Here is a 21,992-nt window from a genome sequence, read left to right as displayed (position 1 = left end):
AAGCTGGCTCATTGCTTTCACATTTTGGCTTCTGTTTTTCTGTTGGATCAGTTAGCTTTATTGGAAGAGTGTTGTCAGGTTCTTCACAGCTTCACCAGTCCTCGAGTTATAGCTCTTTTAGGGACAAAGTGGTGCTGCGGTAGCGTTGTCGCCACACAGCAAGACGTCACGTTCGATTCTCAGTTGGAACGTCTTCTGTGTGGAGGCATGCGTGAATGGGCGTGCCTTCATTGATGGTTGTGCAGGGCTGGTAACTCGGCACGTACAAATCCACTACCAAACATTAGCAGGCCAGAGTTCCGCTGTGGCGACCCCTAACTGGGATAAGCCGAAAGACACAACAAGTTAACACCCTTTTAAAGTGCTCCACTCAGTCCATATAATTTTTCATATAAGTGTAAGCGTTGCCTGTTTTCGAAATTTCACCAGCATGTATTTACCTCTACACTAGCTGGGCTAGGTTAGGGAAGTGCAAGTTTCTATATTTCCTCTAACAGTTTTATTACTTGCATTGCAGTATTCTGCAAATGCAGAGGACTACTTCTCGATTCCTGACATGATACTCCAAACAGGGCTTAACCATTGCCTTCTAAGTTTGCCTTAATTTTTAAGGTGCGTGCTTTCTCTTAGAGGCCTATCACTGATGCCATTTCTCTTGTTTTAAATTTTTTCTAGCGGTGGCTTCATAGAACTTAAGACCCCAGTTATTGAGAGGTGAGATGTCAGAATGGAGGCCCTCTTCTCTTTTAATTTTCAGGTTTATTTCTGCATAGAACATTGGTTATAATTGCATTTCAGAGGCATTATCCTCACATACTTTAGTATAGCAGATTCTGGCACACATGCAGACAACACACTTCCTTCTGTCCCCTTAGTCCTCTTGTATTCTTGATCATTGTCTGGTTTGATCAGGTGTTCTTACAGCTTCTTGAAAATAACCAGTACAGAAAGTGGCTGTACCTTCAAAGCTACTTGAGCATAATCTTTCCTTTAGCTGGCCTTTCATTTCCTAGATGGCATCACTCCCTTGTTTTCTATGGCCATTGCATACACAGTGTTGTACTGAGTAGACAGTGCTGCCTTTTTCTCTTTTTCCTTGAAAATAGTTAAGTTCTGGAATCCTCCCACTATGCCTGGGGGTTGCATTGAGCTCCTTCAGCCATGCGTTTACACTTTGGCCAGTTTCCTGTTGGTATGTTTGTCTTTGCCTTACTGTCCACTTTGGTAGCACTGCCCCCCTACCCTACCCTCCCCATCAGCATAATCTGCCTAACCTAGAATTGTTTAAACTTTTTCTTCTATCCAAACTACTTTGAGAGCCTGTGTATGCTTAGTCCTCCCTGTAGTTTGTCTAATTTCTTAATAATGTTGTTTTCATTTTTCCATTTACTGTGTACTGACATTCATTTCCTTTGTTTTAAGGCATCAGCTTTAGGGCATCTGGACAGTTGTCTAGCGCTATTGTATCCATGTCTATCAGTTTCTCTAATCTTCTATGGTTGGCTTTCACCCCAGTTAAGTTATTCTCCCTCACCTAATATCACCTTGCAGGCAATTGATTCCAGGGTGTTCCTTTCTGAGGAGAGTGCCCATAGAAATTTGTTGAGTTCTTGTCATAGTCTCTTCCCCTTGACTGCTATCTGTCATTGGCCTTGTCTAGTCAAATTTACCTGATGAGGTTGCCTTTTTCTCTCACTGCTGGATATCTTCATTCTCTCCATAAGCTGTTCTAGGGGATTGTGCTATCACATCTTTACATATTATTGCTTTTTTTTCTTGACTAGCTAGTCTTGAGCCCTTTAAATTTACATCTGATGATGTAAATATTTATTCATTCCTTACTGTTAGGACTTCAGTTCCGTCCTCAGAACCGACACGGCATTACCAAGCTCACGCCAGCCAAAAACTTTCAGCTAAGACCTACCTACAATGCCACTCTCATAGTCTCTTCAGATCGAGTTTGCCCGTCATTATAGTATAGAATTAATAACAGTGATAGTAGGAGGCTCTGTCTGAACAGATACCTTAACTAATAAGGAAATCCAATAGTCCACCAGGAGTCCAGGCAGGGGGAAGGAGGTTAGGAAGTAATGAATGAATAAAGATCTACAACACAGATGGAGCGCTATGGTAAGACATAACTCTTTATCTGATGTGGTAAATCTTTATTCATTCCTTACTGTTAGGACCGAGTCCCCAGCTATTTGAGTCCTGGTTGGCCCTATGGAAGGACATTCCTGAGCACCATAGAACCAAAAGATGCTCGTCCTCTAGAGGCCAAATCCAATTTGTAATGAGTGATAAAGGTATGAGGTCTTGCCCAAGTGGCTGCTGCACAGATATCATCCATATAGTCTCTGGAATGAAAAGCCAGTGAAGTAGCCATCGATCTAGTAGAGTGACCCATTATTTTGGAAGGTAAGGACACTTTGTTCTGATGGTAGATGATAGTTAATGGCGTTCCTTAGCCAAGAAGATGGTCATTTTTGAAACAGGCTTACCCGTGCTGGGTCCTGCAAAGGCCACAAATAATTGATCCGTTTTTCTGAAAGATTTAGTTTTGTCCAAGTAGAAACGAAGTTGCCTATGAACATAGAGGTTATGCAGAAGGTATTCCCCTCTATTTGAGTGGTGAGGAAAGAAAACCAGTAGGTCAGTAGATTGATTAATGGAAAAAAACAGAAATGAACTTGGGCAAAAAGGAGGAGTCAGTACGTAGGGACCCGTTCCCTATGAAAAATCAAGTAAGGTCTCTTGACACTCAAGGCCTGCAACTCAGATACTCTTCTTGCTGAGGTAATGGCTACTAGAAGTAGAGTTTTCCAAGACAAAAATTTTATATCACAGGAATTAGAAGGCTCGAAGTGTGGACTTGAAGTCCCATGGCTGTATAGGAGACTTGACAGGAGGTTTAATATGTAATACTCCTTTCATGAAGGTATTGCACAGTCAGTGTGACATAACAGATGAATTGTCAATTACATTGTGAAAGTTTGCAATAGCTCCTAAATGCACTGTAATTGTCGATGCTGAAGCTCCTGCGTGCAATAGGGTAGTGAGGTATTGTAGTCTCTTCTGAATAAGCATGGAAAAGAGGTCTATGTTATGTTTTTTGGCCCATCTAGAGAACCTAGTCCACTTACTGGAATACATTTGTCTAGTGGAAGGTTTGTGCGAAACTAGAAGGATCTCGCGAACAGGGGATGAAATATCAGGTAGCTTGGCAATTATCAGAAGTGGAGAAACCAAGCTGTGAGCTTGAGGCTGTAGAGATTGGGGTGAATCAGTCCCTGAGGATGAGACAGCAGACCTTGGGATTGATCCAGGATCCACGGGCTGTGAATCAGGTGAGGCCATAGGAAAGGGAACCAGACTTGACGGGGCCAATAAAGGGCAATGAGGATCACTCTGCTTCTCAACCTTTGAGCTTTCTGAAGGAATTTCAGGATGAGGGGAGACGAGAGAAAGGCATTCAGTAGACCCGGGGGCCAATCGTGCATCAGAGCATCCCTCGAGGACTTCCCCTGAGGGGGGGATCAGGGCAAAATAGCTTCTGCATTTGTTGTTTAGGGGAGAAGCAAACAGGTCGCAGCAAGGCCTGCCCCAACGGTGGAAGATCTGATCCGCTATTATAGGATTGAGGAACCACTTGTGAGGCATCAAAATGTTCCTGCTTGGATTGTCCGCAATAAGATTGGAACTCCTGGAAATGTGCGCTGCTATGAGAAAGTTGTTCGAAGCCATCGCCCAATGTCAAATTCTCATGGCTTCCTAACATGGGGGGGGGACCTGGTTCTACCTTGTTTGTTGATGTACCAGACGACTGACATGTCCGATTGAATTGCAGTGGTCCCTGAAGGAAGGAATATGTGGAACGCTTGCAACGCCAAGAGAACTGCCCTCAATTCCAGGACATTTATGTGCAATTTGACCTCTATGGGGGACCAGGTGCTTTGGACTGTCTTTCCCTGGAAATGCCCCCCCCCCCCAACAGGGAAGCATCCGTGGCCCTGGGCTGGGAAAGACAGAATGGTCAACACCAAAGATTTGATTCTGGCTTCATCCACCAAAGCATTTGTTTCTTGCAAAGATTTGTAAGGCATATCATGTGGTCAAGTGGGTGAGTGAAAATCTATCATTGTGATGAAAGGAGCCACTGCAGTAGTTTCATGTGCAACCTCACCAGTAGTACCAAGGTAATGGTTACTGCCATAGAGCCCAATAGTTGTAGTACAAGGTGTGCTGATACAAATGTCTGCGGGAAGAGGGCTTGAATCTGGTTTCTTATTTTTGAAAGCCTGTGAGGAGGGAGGGAAGCTTGACAGGACGTTGTGTCGAAGATCGCCTCAATGAATTCCAGTGCTCTTGTTGGAGACATGTGTGATTTGTCCATGTTGATTGTGATACCTAGGCGAAGAGCAAGGCCTTGAATGTAAGAGAGGCTGAGGAGGAGAAGATTCCTGGTCGTGACGGTAAGGAGCCAATCGTCTAGATATGGAAACACCTGGAATCCTTGTAGTCAGAGATGAGCTACTACAACTGCCATGCATTTGGTGAACACTCCAGGGGCTGTCGAGAGACCAAAGGGCAGTACCCTGAACTGATAATGATTGGCTCCCAGCCAGAAGTGGAGAAATCTCCGTGAGCGTTTGTCCATCTTTATGTGGTAATACGTGACCTGTAGCTCTATGGAGCACATTCAGCTGTCCTTCCCCAGAAAGGGGAGAATGGACTGTACTTTGACCGTCCAGAATTTTTGAGGTTTGATAAATTTGTTTAGTAAACTGAGATCAAGGATTGGTCTCCAGTCCCCTATCTTTTTTGGCACTAAAAAGAACCTCTTGTAAAAACCGGATCCTCTTTGGATAGGTGGGACTGTTTGGATGACTCTTTTTCTTAGTAGCTTTTCAATTTCTAAGACTGCAACCTCCCTCTGACTGGGTGGGACATTGGGGATTCGTTTTATGGGTCTGGGAGTGAGGTCGAAAGGGATATGATGGCCTATGGATATCCTCTGCCACCCACGCATCCATTGTTATGAGTTGCCAGGCCTGTAGGTGCAGGGAAAATCGACCCCCGACTGCTTCCAGAGGAAAGCAATCGGGACACTGTTCAGGAGCGCTGGAAGGGTCTGCCAAAGAAGGAATCTCTAGCTCCCTGGTTATGTGGACCCCTTCTGCCCCAAAAGGAGTGTCTTCCAGATTAGTTTCCCCCTCTGCCCTGGGGGGATTACTCATCACGAGTGTCACGAAAAGATCCTTAGGACTTTTGAACCACAATTTTCCTCCCCTCTGATTCCTGGAGTAGGACCTATTGGGGGGGGTGGAAATATGTATGCCCACAGCAGACAAGGTCTTTTCGTCCTTCTCACTATGTGAAAGTGTGTCTCTTACTTTGGGACCAAAAAGGGAAATTTCATCAACAGGGGCGTTGGCAAAGGAAGATTTAAAGGGGTCCGCAAAGTCACCCAAATGCATGCCATCTCATAACGATGCCCGATACGGCTGCTCAAGCTGACCCCTCGGTAGTGTGAGAAATCAAGCACATCAAGGAGTTTGAGATTGATTCCAAGGTAGCTAGCTGAGAGGCAACAGTGCCACGCACCTCCTGAGGCAGTACCTCCGCCAAAGAGGCAGACATTTGCCAAAGAGGCAGGCATTTCTGAAATTAGGTCTCTTTGGAGGCAAGTAAAAGTGTGCCAGGTAATTCAGCAACCGGATGGCAAAGGTCGCTGAAGCATAGGTCCGCTTCCCCAGTCTGTCCATAGCCTGAAACTCCCTGTTCGGGGGATGAACAGTGGAACTATCTTCCGCTAACTCCCTCTTGGTGGCCGCCTCCGTGACCATGGAATAGATTACCAGTTGTTTGGACCAATTGGCTTGGTCTTCTGGGGTGGACAAAATTTTATCTGACCTCCGGGGGATGGGTTCTGTGTTGGCCAGGGCCTTCCAGGCACACTGCACAGTAAGTCGAATGAGCTAATCTGCAGGTGGGGTCACCCAGGAAGTAGATGGTCGAGCACAGAAAACCTGCAAGAACACCGATTCCTCCAAAGAAGGGTTAGAGGGCTTCCAGTCTCCCCTCTGCTTGAGGATCTCATGAATGTCTCCAAATGAGACGTCTTCCAGGGGAGATCGTGGGAACCCTTCTCCCTCATCGCAATCGGTGTCTTCAGTGATGGTTCCCTAAGGGGAATCAAGTTGCTTCCTCTTGCAAAGTTTCTTCCAGGGTGGCTCCCCAGTGGGATCTTCTGAGGCGGACTCCTGAGAAAGGGTTCCCTTGAAGGGCCGGTCTTGCGGTTCCCGTGCTCAAGGTTCCAGAGTAGGAGGGTGAGATAGCTGCAAGGTAGAGGGAGGTTCTGGTTGCAATGCCAATGGTGTTAACTGCGAGCTTGTAGAAGCGAGGACCCTCTCCATCACCTGGAAAGCAGTCCCACCCAAGGAGGGATGGGAGCCAGGAACCGAGAAGGACAACCTCGGAACCGGGGTCACACCCCGCCCCGAGGAGCCCACCGCCAGGTGAGGATCTCCGAGAGGACCGGCAGCTGCCGGGGGAGCCGTGGTCATAGACGCCACAGAAAAAAATTGGTGCTGAACTAGGTCTGGGTGGTTAATCCTCTAGCTGCCAGAAGCTGGTACACAACCCACACTACATCCTGTTTTGAAAGAATCCTGGTGGATCTGAAGGACGCTGCCGATGGGGAGTCTGGTCTCTCAAGAAAGGGACTAAATTGCTGTCCCAAAAAAGTGTCATAAGGAGAATACCTAGTTGTGAGAAGGTATTCGACCTTCAGAACTGAAGGAGTCATTACGAGAGGAGCCATGTAAGACATCGGCACCATGGCTGGGGAAGATGCCGATGCATGTACAGTAGTCGTGACCTGTGTCACAAACTAAGTTGGCACCGCAGGGGATGGTGCCGAGGTCGGCACAGTGGAAGGAGTCTGAGTCGAAATCAATGGCGGCACCGAGGGAGAAGACAGGGACCCTGGTGCCGAAGTAGTCTGCTCTGACGACGTGGGAAAAGCCCGGTGTTGACTCGGTTCTGAGGAGGATGGGGATGCCAGAATCGAAAGATTCCATTTCTCCTTATATCTTTTAACGTCTTTATGCTTAGGAGTTGGTGAGACCTCCGTCCCAAAAAGACCTTCGGCAAAGGGTGATTTTAGCATACCCTTAAGGATGTTTGTTCTTGCGTTCAGCCAACGTATGGTTGCTGAAGCTAGAACAAATGTCACAAGAAACATGTGACATCACCAATCAAGCAAGAATCATGTGGACATGGTCCACAGATCAGTTTGTACTAAAACGTAGGGTTATATGGGTTCACCTTTTTTCCTTTGATCCCTCTAATGAACTGTTGTGTATCATGTATGTTTTTTTTTTTCTTGGCACCAGGGTAGCAGCTAAAAAGAGCCCAACAACAGTAATCTCTGAGAAAACCATAAGGTTAACTTCTCTTCAAACAAGGCTTATCTTACTCCAACATCAGGGCTCATGGTTCTGCTATTTCAGCCTGCATCCAAATCTCTCCTCTTGTTTACTCCCACCTCAACATAAAGCAGTTTCATCAGGGGATTTTACACCTTAGGCCACCCAGAAAGGGAACCTTTTCCCCTTTGGGACCTTTTCATGCTTGAAAAGCTCATTCTGCCACCTTTTGAACTAGCAGCTTCAATCCCCAACAAACTATTGACCTGTAAAACAACTCTGTTTTCTGGCATTCGTCTTAGCCAGGTATATTTCTGAACTTCAGGCCCTTATGTGCAGGGAACAGCTTTTAGTCTTCCACAGGGATAGTCACCCTCGGAACCAACACTTCATTTCTGCCTAAGGTGATTTTGATTTTCCTTAAACTGTTCCATTCACCCTCTTGTGTTCTTTCAACATCCCCAGAGTAAAGGAGGGAACAGTATTGCATTCCTTAGGTATATACAAACAACTGAAATATCTGTACAGACCAACTAATCAAACTGGTCAGACCAGGTTTTGGTAGCCTTTACCAAACGGTAAACACTGTAAAACAGTGACCAAACTATTTCCAAATGGATTGCAAACTGCATCATCTTTTGCTATTTTTCAACACTGTAAACCGCTTCCTGGTATGGTCTAGGCTTATTCCACCAGGCATAAGGCTACAAGATAGCCACCTGTCCACACTTTGACTAAGCATTACCATCTTGAGGGCAAGAATTGGACTTGCCTTTACCATCCTGTTTTGCCTGCTGTCTTCAGATACTATTCCTGTCCAACCAGCTCCTTAGGTCTTTCCAAGAATTAGTAGTGCAACATTGACAATGATGATCATAGTACAGTTGTGTCTCCACTTAACGTAATTGTAGATGTTCATGTAGATTTATACTGCAGTATCCTTTCCTACCCTCCTTCCCCTTTTTTTGTCTCCACCCCCTTTTCTCCTTTTCCTTTAGGTCAGGTTCCCTGAATCATACATAACATATTTGGGCAGGTCATACTTTACCTCAGGACCATCTAAACTCCTTTGTCTAGACAAGAAAGACATGAAGATGGCACCAGCTGGCACCCCTTTATACAAATGCATCCAGATGGCAGTCCACATGGATGTTGGACATCTGGGAAATGGGGAAAAGACTCTGGTATTCTCATCAACCTTGGGCTTCTGTGTGGCAGGAAGACCCCAAGAGTTAGTACTGTAACATTGATCTACTCAAATTTCTACAGTTGTGGTAAGTGGAGAGACAACTTTACTTTCCTGTGCCTGCCACCTATCAATCCCCCAATCAGACTCGAGCCCATTCAGTCTACTGTACTGGATGTGATTGGATAAGAGACATCTAGAAGAGTCACTGCCTAGGCAGCCATGAGGACTGTTTGGTGCTTTGGCTGTCTGGGGATCATAGCATTCTGCAGCTATGCCCCAGCTGCAGGCCATCTGGAGTAATAGTTCAAGGGACCCATTGGGGGCTACTGTCAAATTTTTAAAGGTTTTAGATCTTTAGGCTCAGCAGCCTTATTTGACCCACATAAAGAATAAGCTCTGTCTTGGAATAAAGTTTAGAAGTTTATCTTGGAACACTGTCATTAGTTCTTCCCACTGCAGAACCCCCTGCAGATATTTGTATAGTGTTGCCCCTGTGAACAGAAACATTACTGTGGCCAGTTTTTGGCCCTTTTTCTCATTTTTAGCCTTAGTAACGTGGACATCCAGACTAGTAGCGTGTGTTTTCCCATAATTATCATATTATTAGAACTGTATTGCTTCAGTAAATTATTTGGTTCCTGCTGTTTGTTTTTCATAATTGAGCTATGAGGACACAGAGATTGTGATTTCTTCATATTTGCACAATTTGCAAGTGACTGGGAGGATAATGGATTCAAGCTCTAATTACAGAGCAAGTCAGTTCTGTCTTTGTCAAAGCGGAATAGGCATTTGTGGCCTGTAACTGCTACTGAAAACCAAGTCAGGGTTTTTCTTAGAATACATGACCATTATGTTGTGCCTTGAATATGGTAGTCTGCTATTCTGAATTATGACTTGTAATGTGAAGCTGCTTCCTCTTACAGCTGAGCAACCATAATTTGAATCTCTTCTAAAAATGTCTGTTCAAATTTATTGTTGCAATTATTTTACTAAAACTATTTATGCCGATTACTATTATTTTAATTTCAGCTATGCTGGGTCTGATGTACGTATACTGGACTCACCTTAATATGTTCCAAACCTTGAAGTACCTGACCATCTTAGGCAGTATTACATTCCTTACAGGCAACAGGATGTTAGCCCATAAAGCAGTAAAAAGGTAAGATACTCAGAAGATCTTTGTTTTATACAGTCTTTCTAACTGATTTCATTTTTGCCCTAAAGCATATTCTTTAATAAATTACATGTTGTTCATCATACTAAGAGGTTCCTTTATAAAAAGCCTAAGTAATGTCAGAATAATCTTCCATTTGAAATAACCCATCTTTCTCTGTTAGTGTTAGTCTGTACTTATTTGTATTTATTAGGAATCCATTCTTCTGACTCGTGGTACAGAAAGATGACCAAGTAGATGCTTGAATAAGAATAATCTTTCATAGAGTAATTTTCATTTGTTCAATGTTCTGGCTTTATTTTCACCTGAAGGTTATGAAGTTGCATCCTGCAGGGAAGACAGAAATTGTTTTAAAAAAGCAAACTTGAAGGGCATACATATTTCACTATATTTTTGAGAGTGTAAATATACCATAGATTTGACATTGGAGGAAGTTTAAGGCATCATGGGTACCTTGATTATCTTGGGATATTGGAGGATTTTTACTTGTAAACCATCTTCCCAGCTGATATCTTGCATACATTGCTGCCAAGTAGGTCTTAATTGTAAATGGTCTTGTGTGTTTAGACCTAAGGCATTGCCAAGATGCAGTCGTATTACAGAGCATAGGTGCTTGGTCTGTAGATCAGCACTGCTCAGACTAGTCCTGCCCCCCTCCCAAGTTGAGAGAGCCTGCTGTTGTACTCTACACTCCACCTGCTTGGCTGTCTGCAGAGCACCAGGGGTCATTTTTCAACCTTGGTCACTAGTGGTATAGTTGGAAACAACTCATGATAGCTTACTAGTTGTAGCCAGTGACATTCTTGCAGTAGTTGGTAACCCATGGAAAATTAACAGTAAAGCATGGGTTGCTTCTTGGTATACTCTTGTTGATAGGATTTCAGAGATGCATGCTGGTCTGGCACTTTGGTCTTTTTAAGCCGCTTTGTCTTGTTGTGGTCCTTTGAGACCTTACAAGAGAAACTTATAACTTTGCTTTCCCTTGTAAGTTATAACAAAAATTCCTTAGTTTCAGAATCAATAAGACCAGCTCCAATTCCGTGTTTTTCCCCTGTCACCAGCTTCATGATGGAGAGAGAAAGCCCTGACTATAACCCATCCGACCTTGGTTTGAATAACAGCGTGGGTACTGGAAGACCCAGACAGGGAAATGAGCACCATATGCCAACTTGCCCATCCTGAGGCCATGGAGATGGTGTCCCCAGTCAGCCAGACAACTGCCATGGAAGAGAATGGTTGCATGACACTACAGCTATAGGACCGGGGAGATGAGTTTGACAGTCATAAATTTGTGATGGTAACCTTCTTAGGAAGTGTGTTGAGCATATGTCTATCAGGGGGAGGGCTTAGGTTGCCTTTGCAGATGTTCTTCATGTTTCACTGTTGCAGTCATTACATTTGTGTAATCTGCTGGCAGGTTGCCCTCAGTCGGCCTGATTAACAAAGTCTTGGGTCCTGCGTCAGATGCTGTCCCTTCTTCCATGACGTCAGGTCGTCAGGGATATAAAACATTCAGCCGATGCCATTACATCAGTCTTTCTTGCCACGCGGTGCCCGAAGCAGAAGTAGTTCGCAAGTGCCGGTCGGTCGACTCCTGAAATTTTTATTTTCGAGTTTCAGAACCGAAGTCTTCAACTAAAAAGCTAAGTACCCCATTGGGGAAACTTTTCTTGCTCCTTACCGATGTCAGTAAACGTTATAATTGTATTACTTGTGGGAAGCAAATACCTCATAAGGATTTTCATTTGTACTGTATTCCTTGCCTAGGCCCTGACCACGACGTACCTTGCTGTCGGTTCTGTGCTTTATTTAATCAACGCACTATCCGTTATCTGTACATTTTTGCTTCTAAATATTTTGGATCACGGTGTAATTATCCAGAAATGTCGTCTGTTAGCAATCCGACTACCGGAATACCTAAAAAAACGCAAAGAAAAAGAGAGAAGTCGTTGAGGTCCAAAACTGCCGACGACGCTTCTCTTAAGCCAGTCGCCAGTTCACCGGTACTCAGTGAGGTGCTTTCGCAGCCCCCGATACCCGCTACTTCTGATTCGCAGGCCTCTACTGAGACCCATTCGGAGTCCGGTATGCTGCAAAATGCTTAATTTATGGAACCCACGGGTGTCTGTACCTTGGGATGGGTCCGGAGTTGCTGTGCAGGCACCGGGTCCTGAGGGTGTATTCAGGCCTACAGTTTTATATATTAAACAGACGCCATCTTCAATATTAAGGCCAAAATCTCGATCTATGTCTAAAAAAATGATGCCTAGGCCACATGATCAGGCCCCTATGCCTAAAAAACAAATGATCAAAATGGCTGAAGATTTAATTACTCTAATCAGGGGTAGCCAACCCCCCCCCCCCATCAGAAAGACCTAGAGCAGAAATTGACTGACTCTTCTGAGCAGGATTCTATTTCTTCTGACTCTTGTAATGAACAGGATTTGTCTATACCTACTTATGAGGACTCTGATGCAGAGGATTACATTCCTTCTGCTTCTCCCCCTGAGGATTTTTCTTTTGGGAAACTTTACATACCTTAAGGGAACATTTCCACTGGAAAAGTCAGGATTTTTCTGAATCTAAAAAGAGGCTTGGGGATTTTCTTCTTCTTCCTTAGCATAGGCCTTTGGCTATACCTCCTGTTCTAGACATTGTTGATGTGTTTTCAGAATCTAGTATGGCTCCTGATTCTCTGCCTCCGGCTCCTTGTAAGCCAGACAGAGATACTACAGGGTTCCTGATTCCCATAAATTCCTTTTCAAAAATCCTGTTGCGGATCCTGAAACCATTTCTCAGTGCCCCAAGGGCATTAAGGCTTCTACTGCTAAAAATCCTACCCCTTCTGATAGAGATTCCAGGGAGCTGGATAGATGGGGTTAGAAGGTCTACACTTCTGCAACCTTGGCAATCAGGGCTTTAAACTGTCAATTTCATATGCTAAAATATCAGCAGCATATCATGGGATTGCTTAAGCAGAAAATGATGTTGATTTCTGACTGTGTGGAAAATAAAGATTTACAGGATCTATTGCATTCAGCTGAACAAGTTGGAAAACATACTTTGCAATGTGGTTTTGATTATTTGGAAGCTTCTTGCAGGGCTGCTGTAACTGGGTCTGTGCTAAGAAGACATGCTTGGCCCAAAGAGCAATCTCTTCCTGATCATGTTAAAGCAAAATTGTTGGATGCTCCTTTGCAACAGGACCATCTCTTTGGTAATAAGGCTGAAGAAGTTCTAAAAAAGATGGAAGATAAAGCTAAATCAATGCAAACTGTGAAAGATTTCTTACAAGTGCAACCTCCAAGATTTAGTAGACACTGAAAAACATCCAAAAAAAAAATCGGACCACTGCCAAATGAGAACCACGATTGCAGGTAACACTTTAATCACAGCACATCAAGAACATCCAGACTAAGCGCTTTCACCATTCAATAATGGCATCATCAGAGTCAGTGTAAGCATAAATCCACTATCCTTAAATACATACCCTAATCAAGTTCACAATCACTTAATTAAGTAATTAATTAATTACATTGTTAAATAATCAATTGAGTAATCATAGCACATTTGATTTCATTCCTAACCAACGGGTCCCTAACTTCCACATTTTACATGTTTTTATTATTCATACATATTTCTACCTAAAAAACAATATCACATTTTAAAATCACATCTATAAAAAGTTTATTCTAAAAAATTATTATTTTAATTTATCATAAATATAAATAAATAATATCTAAATAATAAATTAATTAAATTAATTTTATATTTATATTAAATAATATATGATTTTCGCTTTAAAACTGGCTTCAATGAGATGTAATCATTGAGCCCGGGTTGTCTCGTTGCATTCAACCTATATTGCCATTCAGCTTCCAAACATGCGACCTTGTTACCCACATCTCCGCCTTCCCCTGTAAACACTTTATCAATTATAAAAAATATGAATTTCTTAAAATTTAAACATTTGTTAGAGTGCAAATACAAAGCATTATGAACATCCTTATTTTTAATAGACCTAATGTGCTCGGCCACTCTATCTCTTAGCCTACGGGTCGTCATGCCCACATAGAAGGCGTCACATGAAATACATGACGCCACATAGACTAGATTCCTACTGTTACAGTTGCACAAACCTGGACAGGCCAAAGTACGCTTAAAACCTGACACACAAACATAGGCACCCTCCGCAACAAACCTACACATACTGCAAGCCCCACATTTGCCCATCCACGATCTCGAAGTTCTACCAATTCTCTCCAACCTATTCTTCAAATTAGTTCCCCTAGAAAACACAATTCGAGGCTCATTACCTAAAATAGCTTTTGTTTCAAGACCCAAACATTCTTTCCAGGCACATCTTACCACAGAACACATTTCAGAGGACTTTTCATTATATTTTACAACCAGCACTGGGCCATCATGATTACCAACATCCTTGGCCCTGCAATCAGGGGGTGTTCCACCAATAAACTCCCCTTGTTTCAAAATAGGGGCATAAATAGTCCGCCTCTTCTTATACACTTCTTTTTTAATATTTAGCAAAAGCTTCAGGGGATACCCCCGATCCAATAGCATGCCAATCAATTTGTAAATTTCCAGTTTAAAAATTCCCTCATCACTGACAAGCCTTGATGTTCTAACCATCTGCCCCTTTGCCACCCCCTTCCTTTGATGAAAGGGGTGACAACTATCAAAATGAAGCAGCGAATTTGAGTAGTTCTCCTTCCTAAAAATAGTACTAATCAACTCACCTTTATCTTTGGATATAGTAATATCCAAATAATTAACACTCTCTTGATTCCACACATATGTAAATTTCAAAAACTTCGTAGTATTATTCAGAAAATTCACAAATTCAATCGCCTCAGTTTCATTTCCTTCCCAAATAATCAACAGGTCATCCAAAAACCTGTTATACAACACTATCTTAGAATAGTATTCAGAAGGAAACACAAAAGCCCTCTCCCAGGCCAATAAAACAAGATTGGCAAACACTGGGGCACATTTAGCACCCATTGCCACTCCAGAACATTGCTAATAGAACTCTCCTTCAAATTTCATGAAATTATTGTGAAGAACCAATTCCATCAAATCAGAAAGTAGGTTGATCTTTTCTTTATCTACTTTATCACTAATACTTAAACATTCGTAAAACATCTCAAGGCCCTCTATATGGGGAATAACTGAAAAAAGATTAAGTACATCTATCGTGAGAAAGCTAAACAACTCACAATCCCTTCTGACATTCCTCAATCTTTCAAGGCAATGCCAGGAATCCCTAAGGATGTGGGCCACTCCTGTGAGGGCAGGCCTAGCAAACACATCTACAAAGGCCGCAAGGGGTTCTGTTTTAGAACCCCTTGCTGACACAATGGGTCGGAATGACAAATTTTCAGTCCCCTTATGTACTTTAGGGATCCCAAAGATGCTGGGCATAATCGGGTGCTTGACCTGTAAATAATCATACTCCTTCTCATTTATAACCCCCTGAAACAGTGCATCTAACAAAAATAGATCAATCTTTTTATATGCTCTGTTAACCTCATTTACTGATACTCTAGTGTATACAGCCTCTTCATCCAAAAGCTTCGTTATTGCTGCCAAATAATCAATCTTACACATCATAACCATCCTGCCACCTTTGTCAGGTTTCATACACCTCACTTTGTCTGACCCCCCCTAGTTCTTTTAAAACCAATCTTTCCCCTTCATTCAGGTTGTCTTGCCAACAATGTTTTGTCGCACAAATTCTTCTAAATTCATATTCTACTAGTTTGTCAAACACTAACAGAGCCCCATTGTGTGGTGGAACAAAGGTGCTCGTCCTTTTTAAAGGCACCGCTGTTGTACAACTACTTACATCATAATCACAAACATTCTTCTGTTGAAAATATAACTGAAGGTCGAGTCTTCTCAAAAACAATTTAAAATCCACTAGGATTTGAGCCACATCCAACCTATAGTTCGGGACAAACTTAATCCCTTTACTAAATAAACCAAAATAACTATCACCAATTTCTAAATCAATGTAGTTATAAATAATGAACCCATTTTTTGTCAAAGTAGAACATTGCAAAATAGAATCAGATTCAATCCCACTTCCTTCACTATTAACATCAGAATCCATCATTGAATGATCTACACCTAGTGCACATACCCGCATGTCTTCGACACAAACACAAAACAATTCGTTATCTACAGAATGTTCACACATATTATTGATACCCAAGCCATTATCATGTATTTCGATTAAAATATCATTGTTGCTTGTACTCATATTATCATTATCATTGTTATTAAAAACATAATCCTGAATAATGGACCCGTTGGTTAACTCTTGATTTGTGTTACTAAAAACATCTCCTTGAACCCAAACTCTAATAATTTGGATGATCCTTCCACATCACCCCCCTCCCCCTCCCCATACCCCTGTCGTATGAAGGACCCTCTCTCCGACTTCTGTTTAATAGACGCTCCGACCTCCTTGGGCCGCTTGTTGAATCTAAAAAAAATCAGCATCCTGAAATTCACAATCATTATTGTTATTACATTCATTGTTATCCCCCCCAATGTCACCATTATTGTCCAAACCATGCTGCAAACTCGCCGTAGAATAAAGTCTTTGGCCGCCCACAGGATAAGCACGCCCATTAGCATAATCTGCGGTATCCCGAATAAGCTTTTTTTGTTTAGTCTCTTTACTTTGTTTAACAAATAAATCCAACTTTGACAAAACTTTGTCAAACCATGCCTGGTATTGAAAGAAAAGAAGGTCAGAAGTAATACTAATATAAAGTTTATCAATCTCCCCCCGCAGCTCTATTAACTTACCCTGATTGCTTTTGATAATAATATCAAGCAACTCAAGGCCAGTACGGTCAAATAGACAAACAAGCTCTTTGAAAGATTCAGTACCTGCATTAATCCCCATCGGAAGCTTCCACAGTCGCAGACCCTTAGGTACCTGCTTAAGTTCCTTTGACTTGTTCAAAAACAAGTTGTCGAGCTGCAACGCTCTGTACTTTCTACAGAGCTTTTCATATCGAAATATCTGCTCTCTGAGGGCCGGGAACACATTTTTATTACTGACTGAAGAATCGACCGTTGAAAAGTCCAAAGTTGGTAATTCAAACCAACGCTCCTGGTTATGCTGTCTCTGCACACTGGTAGCTGCAATAGAAGGTGCTCGCGTCACTTCCGGCCCCTCTACAGGCCCTCCTCTACTAGATCCAGCAACCGCACCACTATACGAAACTGACGCCGCTGGTCTCTGTCCTGGCGTCAAAGAAGCAATAGGTGAATGTAAAGTGAACAGGCCAATCTCGGTATCGGTTGGGCTCACACATCCAGTGCTAATGTGGCTAGTACCAACCACGGCCCCTCCATTTCTTTTATCCTTTTCATTTTTTTCATACATACTTATGAGCTTCTGAACCGATGATAGAAGCTCCTTTAAAATGCTGTCCATGATCAAGGATACCAACAACACGATACTCACAGGCAGAGCCAAATGGCACAAAGTCAAAAGATGAACACCCCAAAAACAAGGGGAAACACCAAAAAACATCCAAAAAAAAATCGGACCACCGCCAAATGAGAACCACGATTGCAGGTAACACTTTAATCACAGCACATCAAGAACATCCAGACTAAGCGCTTTCACCATTCAATAATGGCATCATCAGAGTCAGTGTAAGCATAAATCCACTATCCTTAAATACATACCCTAATCAAGTTCACAATCACTTATTTAAATAATTAATTAATTACATTGTTAAATAATCAATTGAGTAATCATAGCACATTTGATTTCATTCCTAACCAACGGGTCCCTAACTTCCACATTTTACATGTTTTTATTATTCATACATATTTCTACCTAAAAAAACAATATCACATTTTAAAATCACATCTATAAAAAGTTTATTCTAAAAAATTATTATTTTAATTTATCATAAATATAAATAAATAATATCTAAATAATAAATTAATTAAATTAATTTTGATTTTATAATTTATATTAATATTAATGAATAATAAAAACATGTAAAATGTGGAAGTTAGAGACCCGTTGGTTAGGAATGAAATCAAATGTGCTATGATTGCTCAATTGATTATTTAACAATGTAATTAATTAATTATTTAATTAAGTGATTGTGAACTTGATTAGGGTATGTATTTAAGGATAGTGGATTTATGCTTACACTGACTCTGATGATGCCATTATTGAATGGTGAAAGCGCTTAGTCTGGATGTTCTTGATGTGCTGTGATTAAAGTGTTACCTGCAATCGTGGTTCTCATTTGGCGGTGGTCCGATTTTTTTTTTTTGGATGTTTTTTGGTGTTTCCCCTTGTTTTTGGGGTGTTCAACTTTTGATTTAGTAGACACTGGCCTACTAAGAACTGGTCCTTTCCAGTTCCTTCAAGAGCCACTCAAGTCAAACCCCCTGACATTCCAAAGGCACCAGGTTTCAGTCCTAAGGGACTTTCAGAACTAAGCAGTAGGGTGCCTCCTCTTCCAAATCTAGAAACTACAAGACACCTCCCTATGGTAAGCAGTCTCGATGACTTTCCTCTAGAGTTACCAAGCACTTACCCTTCAGCCGCCCCTTTCTGGGGAAAACTGGCTCTTCATGCAAAAAACTGGCAACTTATAACCCAGGACAAATGGGTTTTAAATATAGTATCCCAGGGATACAGATTTCATTTCCACACATTGCTAACTCCAAACGGATGGCCAGACCTGCCTGCAAATCAGTGGGCAGAGGCGCAGAAACAAGTACTTTCCCCCTTAAACAAAAGGGGGCTATTCAACTAGTACCAGAAGAGAAAAAGGGACAAGGTTTCTATTCCAGACTTTTCCTGGTACTCAGAAAAGCCAAATCATGGCATCCAATTCTGGACCTATCTGCTCTAAACACCTTTCTGGACATTCCAAAATTCAAGATGCTGACTCTTCACCATTTGCTTCCTATGTTAGGCAAAGTTGCCTGGTTGGTAACTCTAGATTTAAAAGAGGCTTACCTGCATATCCCAATCAGGGAATCTTGCAGAAGATGCATCCGCTTCAAAGCAGGCTACTTGCATTACCAGATGTCCTTCAAGGATGCATCTGCAGTCCTTACATATGGGTTGTCCTGCCTCAGGCAGCCCTTCGGTTGGCCGGATTCCAAAGTCTGGGTCCAGCGTCGGCTGATGTCGCCCTTTCCCCGACGTCAGAGCGCCTGGGGTATAAAAGCGTCAGCCGACGCCATCTTCCCCAGTCTTTCTTGCCGCGTGGTGCCCGAAGCAGAAGCAGTTCGCAAGTGCCGGTCGGCCAGCTCCTGTAACTTCAGCTACTGAAGACTTCAAAAGTTAAGTACCCCGTTGGGGACTCTTTCTTGCCTCAGCCGATGTCAGATCAAACTCCTTAAAGTTAATAATTGCTTAACTTGTGGGAAACAAATACCTCATAAGGATTTCCATTCTTACTGCCTCCCCTGCCTAGGCCCAGACCACGACGTCTCGGCCTGTACAGCCTGTGACTCCTTCAACCGACGCACTCTTAGGCATCGGGCGGAGTTTGCAGAGGAATTTTTTGGGGCTAGTTACTGTTACAACATGCCGTCGGAGATTCCGACTTCTCATGTAACCAAAAAACGGAAGGACAAGGACCGACACACGCGGACCGTGGTTTTGGCTGAAACCACGCCTAGGCCTACCGCGAGTGTCTCTGTCTCGGCTGAAACCGAGTCCTTGGTACTTCCGACCGTCGAAACCGCACAACCGGCAACCTCGGCCCCGGAGGCCTCTTCTGAGTCGGTTATAGAATTTCCCTCAGAAACTGGTTTCCGGAAACATCCGGCACCATTTCCCTAGACAACACTATGCCAGCACGTGGAGCAGCCAGGCCTCCTGCATCCATGTCCATAAAGGCATTCACAAGGGCTAAAGCTGCTAAACAGCCAAAATCTCTGCCTCCCAAGGCTATTCCTCAGGGATCCACTACAGGTTCACAGATTTTAAGTTTAGCTGAGGACCTTATTTCCTTAATTAGGGTCTCTCAGCCACATCCGGACAGGGGCTCTCAACTTCCTCTAGACAAAAGGCCCAGGGTTGAGCCCACTGATCCCCAGTCCTCTGATGAGGCCTCAGATGGCTCTGCTCTTTCAGACTACCAGGAGGAGGCCTTTACGGCCTTCGAGGATTCTGATGCAGAGGAATCTATTCCCTCTGCCTCCCCTCCTGAAGAGCTGTCCTTTGGGGAGACCCTTCACTCCATGAGAGAGCATTTCAAATGGCAGGGCCAGGAATTCTCTGATTCCAGGAAGAGATTAAGGACTTTTTTGCATTTACCTCAGCATAGACCTTTGGCTATTCCTCCTGTTTTGAATGTCATTGATGATGTGTACTCTGAGTCTAGCATTACCCCCGACTCCCTTCCTCCGACTCCTGTCAAACCCGATAGGTACTACAGGGTCCCGGACTCACATCATTTCCTTTACAAGGCCCACTCTGCTGACCCTGAAACTATTTCCCAGGGCCCTAAAGGGGTTGCATCTGCCACTACTAAAAATCCACTCCCCTCTGAAAGGGAGTCCAGGGCTTTAGAGAGATGGGGTAAAAAAGTGTATACTACTTCCACTCTTTCTATGAGGGCATTAAATTGTCCATATGATACAGTACCAAGAGTATTTGTTAGATGAATTGCATAAAAAACTGTCTTCACCTGAACCCCTAGATCGCAAGTCACTTCAGGATCTGGTACATAACTCCCAACAGATTAGCAACCATTTCTTGCAGTGTGGTTATGATGCATTGGAAGCTTCATGTAGGTCAGCAATGACAGGTGCAGTCATACGTAGGCATGCTTGGCTGAAGGAACAAACTCTGCCAGATCATGTTAAAGCAAAGCTTCTGGATGCGCCACTGGAAAAGCAAAAGTTATTTGGCTCCACTGCTCAGGAGGTCTTAAAGAAATTTGAGGAAAAGGCTAAATCTGTACAAACAGTCAAAGATTTTCTCCAGGTCCAACCACCAAGATTCAGCAGAAATTGGCCCTCTAAGAATTGGTCCTTTCCAGACACAGAGAGATTTCAAAGAGGCAAGAACAGGCGTGCCAGAGGTAGAGGGCAAGCTAGAGGCTCCTACAGAGGACGTCAATGGCAGCCTCCTAACCAGAGAGGTAGTGCAGGACCTACAACTGCTCCACAAGGACAGACTCAATGACTTTACCTTGACCCCCGCCAACCAGGGCTCAATTGGAAGCACCTTTGGGTAGAAAGCTATCTTTATTCTCAAAAAATTGGCACAGTATTACAAGGGACAAATGGACACTGTAAATAATAGACAAAGGATACAGGTTCCATTTTCATACATTACCAAAAAGAAAAGGCATGCCAAACCTGCCACCGAATCAAAGGGCAGAGGCTTTAAAACAAATTTCCAACCTATTGCAAATGAAAGCTATAGAAAAGGTTCCTCTCATAGAACAAGGCCAAGGATTTTATTCCAGACTATTCCTTGTCCCAAGAAAAGAAAAACAGTGGAGGCCTATTCTCGACTTGTCCGCACTGAATACTTATCTCATTGTGCCAAAATTCAAAATGCTGACCCTACAGCAACTCCTTCCCATGCTGGGCAAGGGGTCTTGGCTGGTAACTCTAGACCTCAAGGAGGCATACTTGCATGTCCCTATCAGACAAAGTTGCAGAAGACACCTCAGATTTCTTGCAGGTTCAGAGCATTATCAATTCTCAGCATTGCCCTTTGGCTTATCTACTGCGCCCAGAGTATTCACAAAATGCCTGGCATCAGTAATTGCACACTGCAGACTTCAGGGGATTCAAATATACCCATATCTGGATGACTGCCTTATACAAGCGGACAGCCAACAAACTTTGGTAAAACACTTGAATTATGCCATCCGCCTACTTCAGGCTTTGGGATATACAGTCAACATTCACAAATCAAGACTTGTTCCATCCCAAAGGATAATTTTCCTGGGTGCGAAACTAGATACAACCATCCAAATGGCTTTTCTCACGGAAGAAAAACAAAGACAACTACTGGATTATTTCGAAAATCTGACAGAACAAACACAGCTGACTGCAAGGAAAATCCTGCAGGCCCTGGGTTACATGGCATCTTGTATTCTTCTGATTCCACAAGCAAGGCTACATATGAGGAAACTACAATGGTACCTAAGGAGTT

At 43.0% G+C, this 21,992-nt stretch overlaps 1 protein-coding gene across 2 annotated transcripts in view; it reads left to right on the top strand.

Annotated features, from left to right (window-relative positions):
- Positions 1-21,992, top strand: part of RPN2 (ribophorin II) — a gene marked incomplete in the record, with an annotated part of 690,715 nt that overhangs the window by 456,367 nt on the left and 212,356 nt on the right. For both annotated transcript variants that reach the window (XM_044090218.1, XM_044090217.1), the window contains 1 exon segment: positions 9,649-9,778. In XM_044090218.1, the coding sequence (XP_043946153.1) occupies positions 9,649-9,778 (130 nt within the window).

The sequence above is a fragment of the Protopterus annectens genome, chromosome 12.part0, assembly GCF_019279795.1.
Source record: "Protopterus annectens isolate FY-2018-M chromosome 12.part0, PAN1.0, whole genome shotgun sequence".
NCBI lineage: Eukaryota > Metazoa > Chordata > Ceratodontiformes > Protopteridae > Protopterus > Protopterus annectens.
The sequence above is the reverse complement of the archived record's forward strand: the minus strand, read 5'-3'. Positions and strand labels throughout refer to the sequence as shown.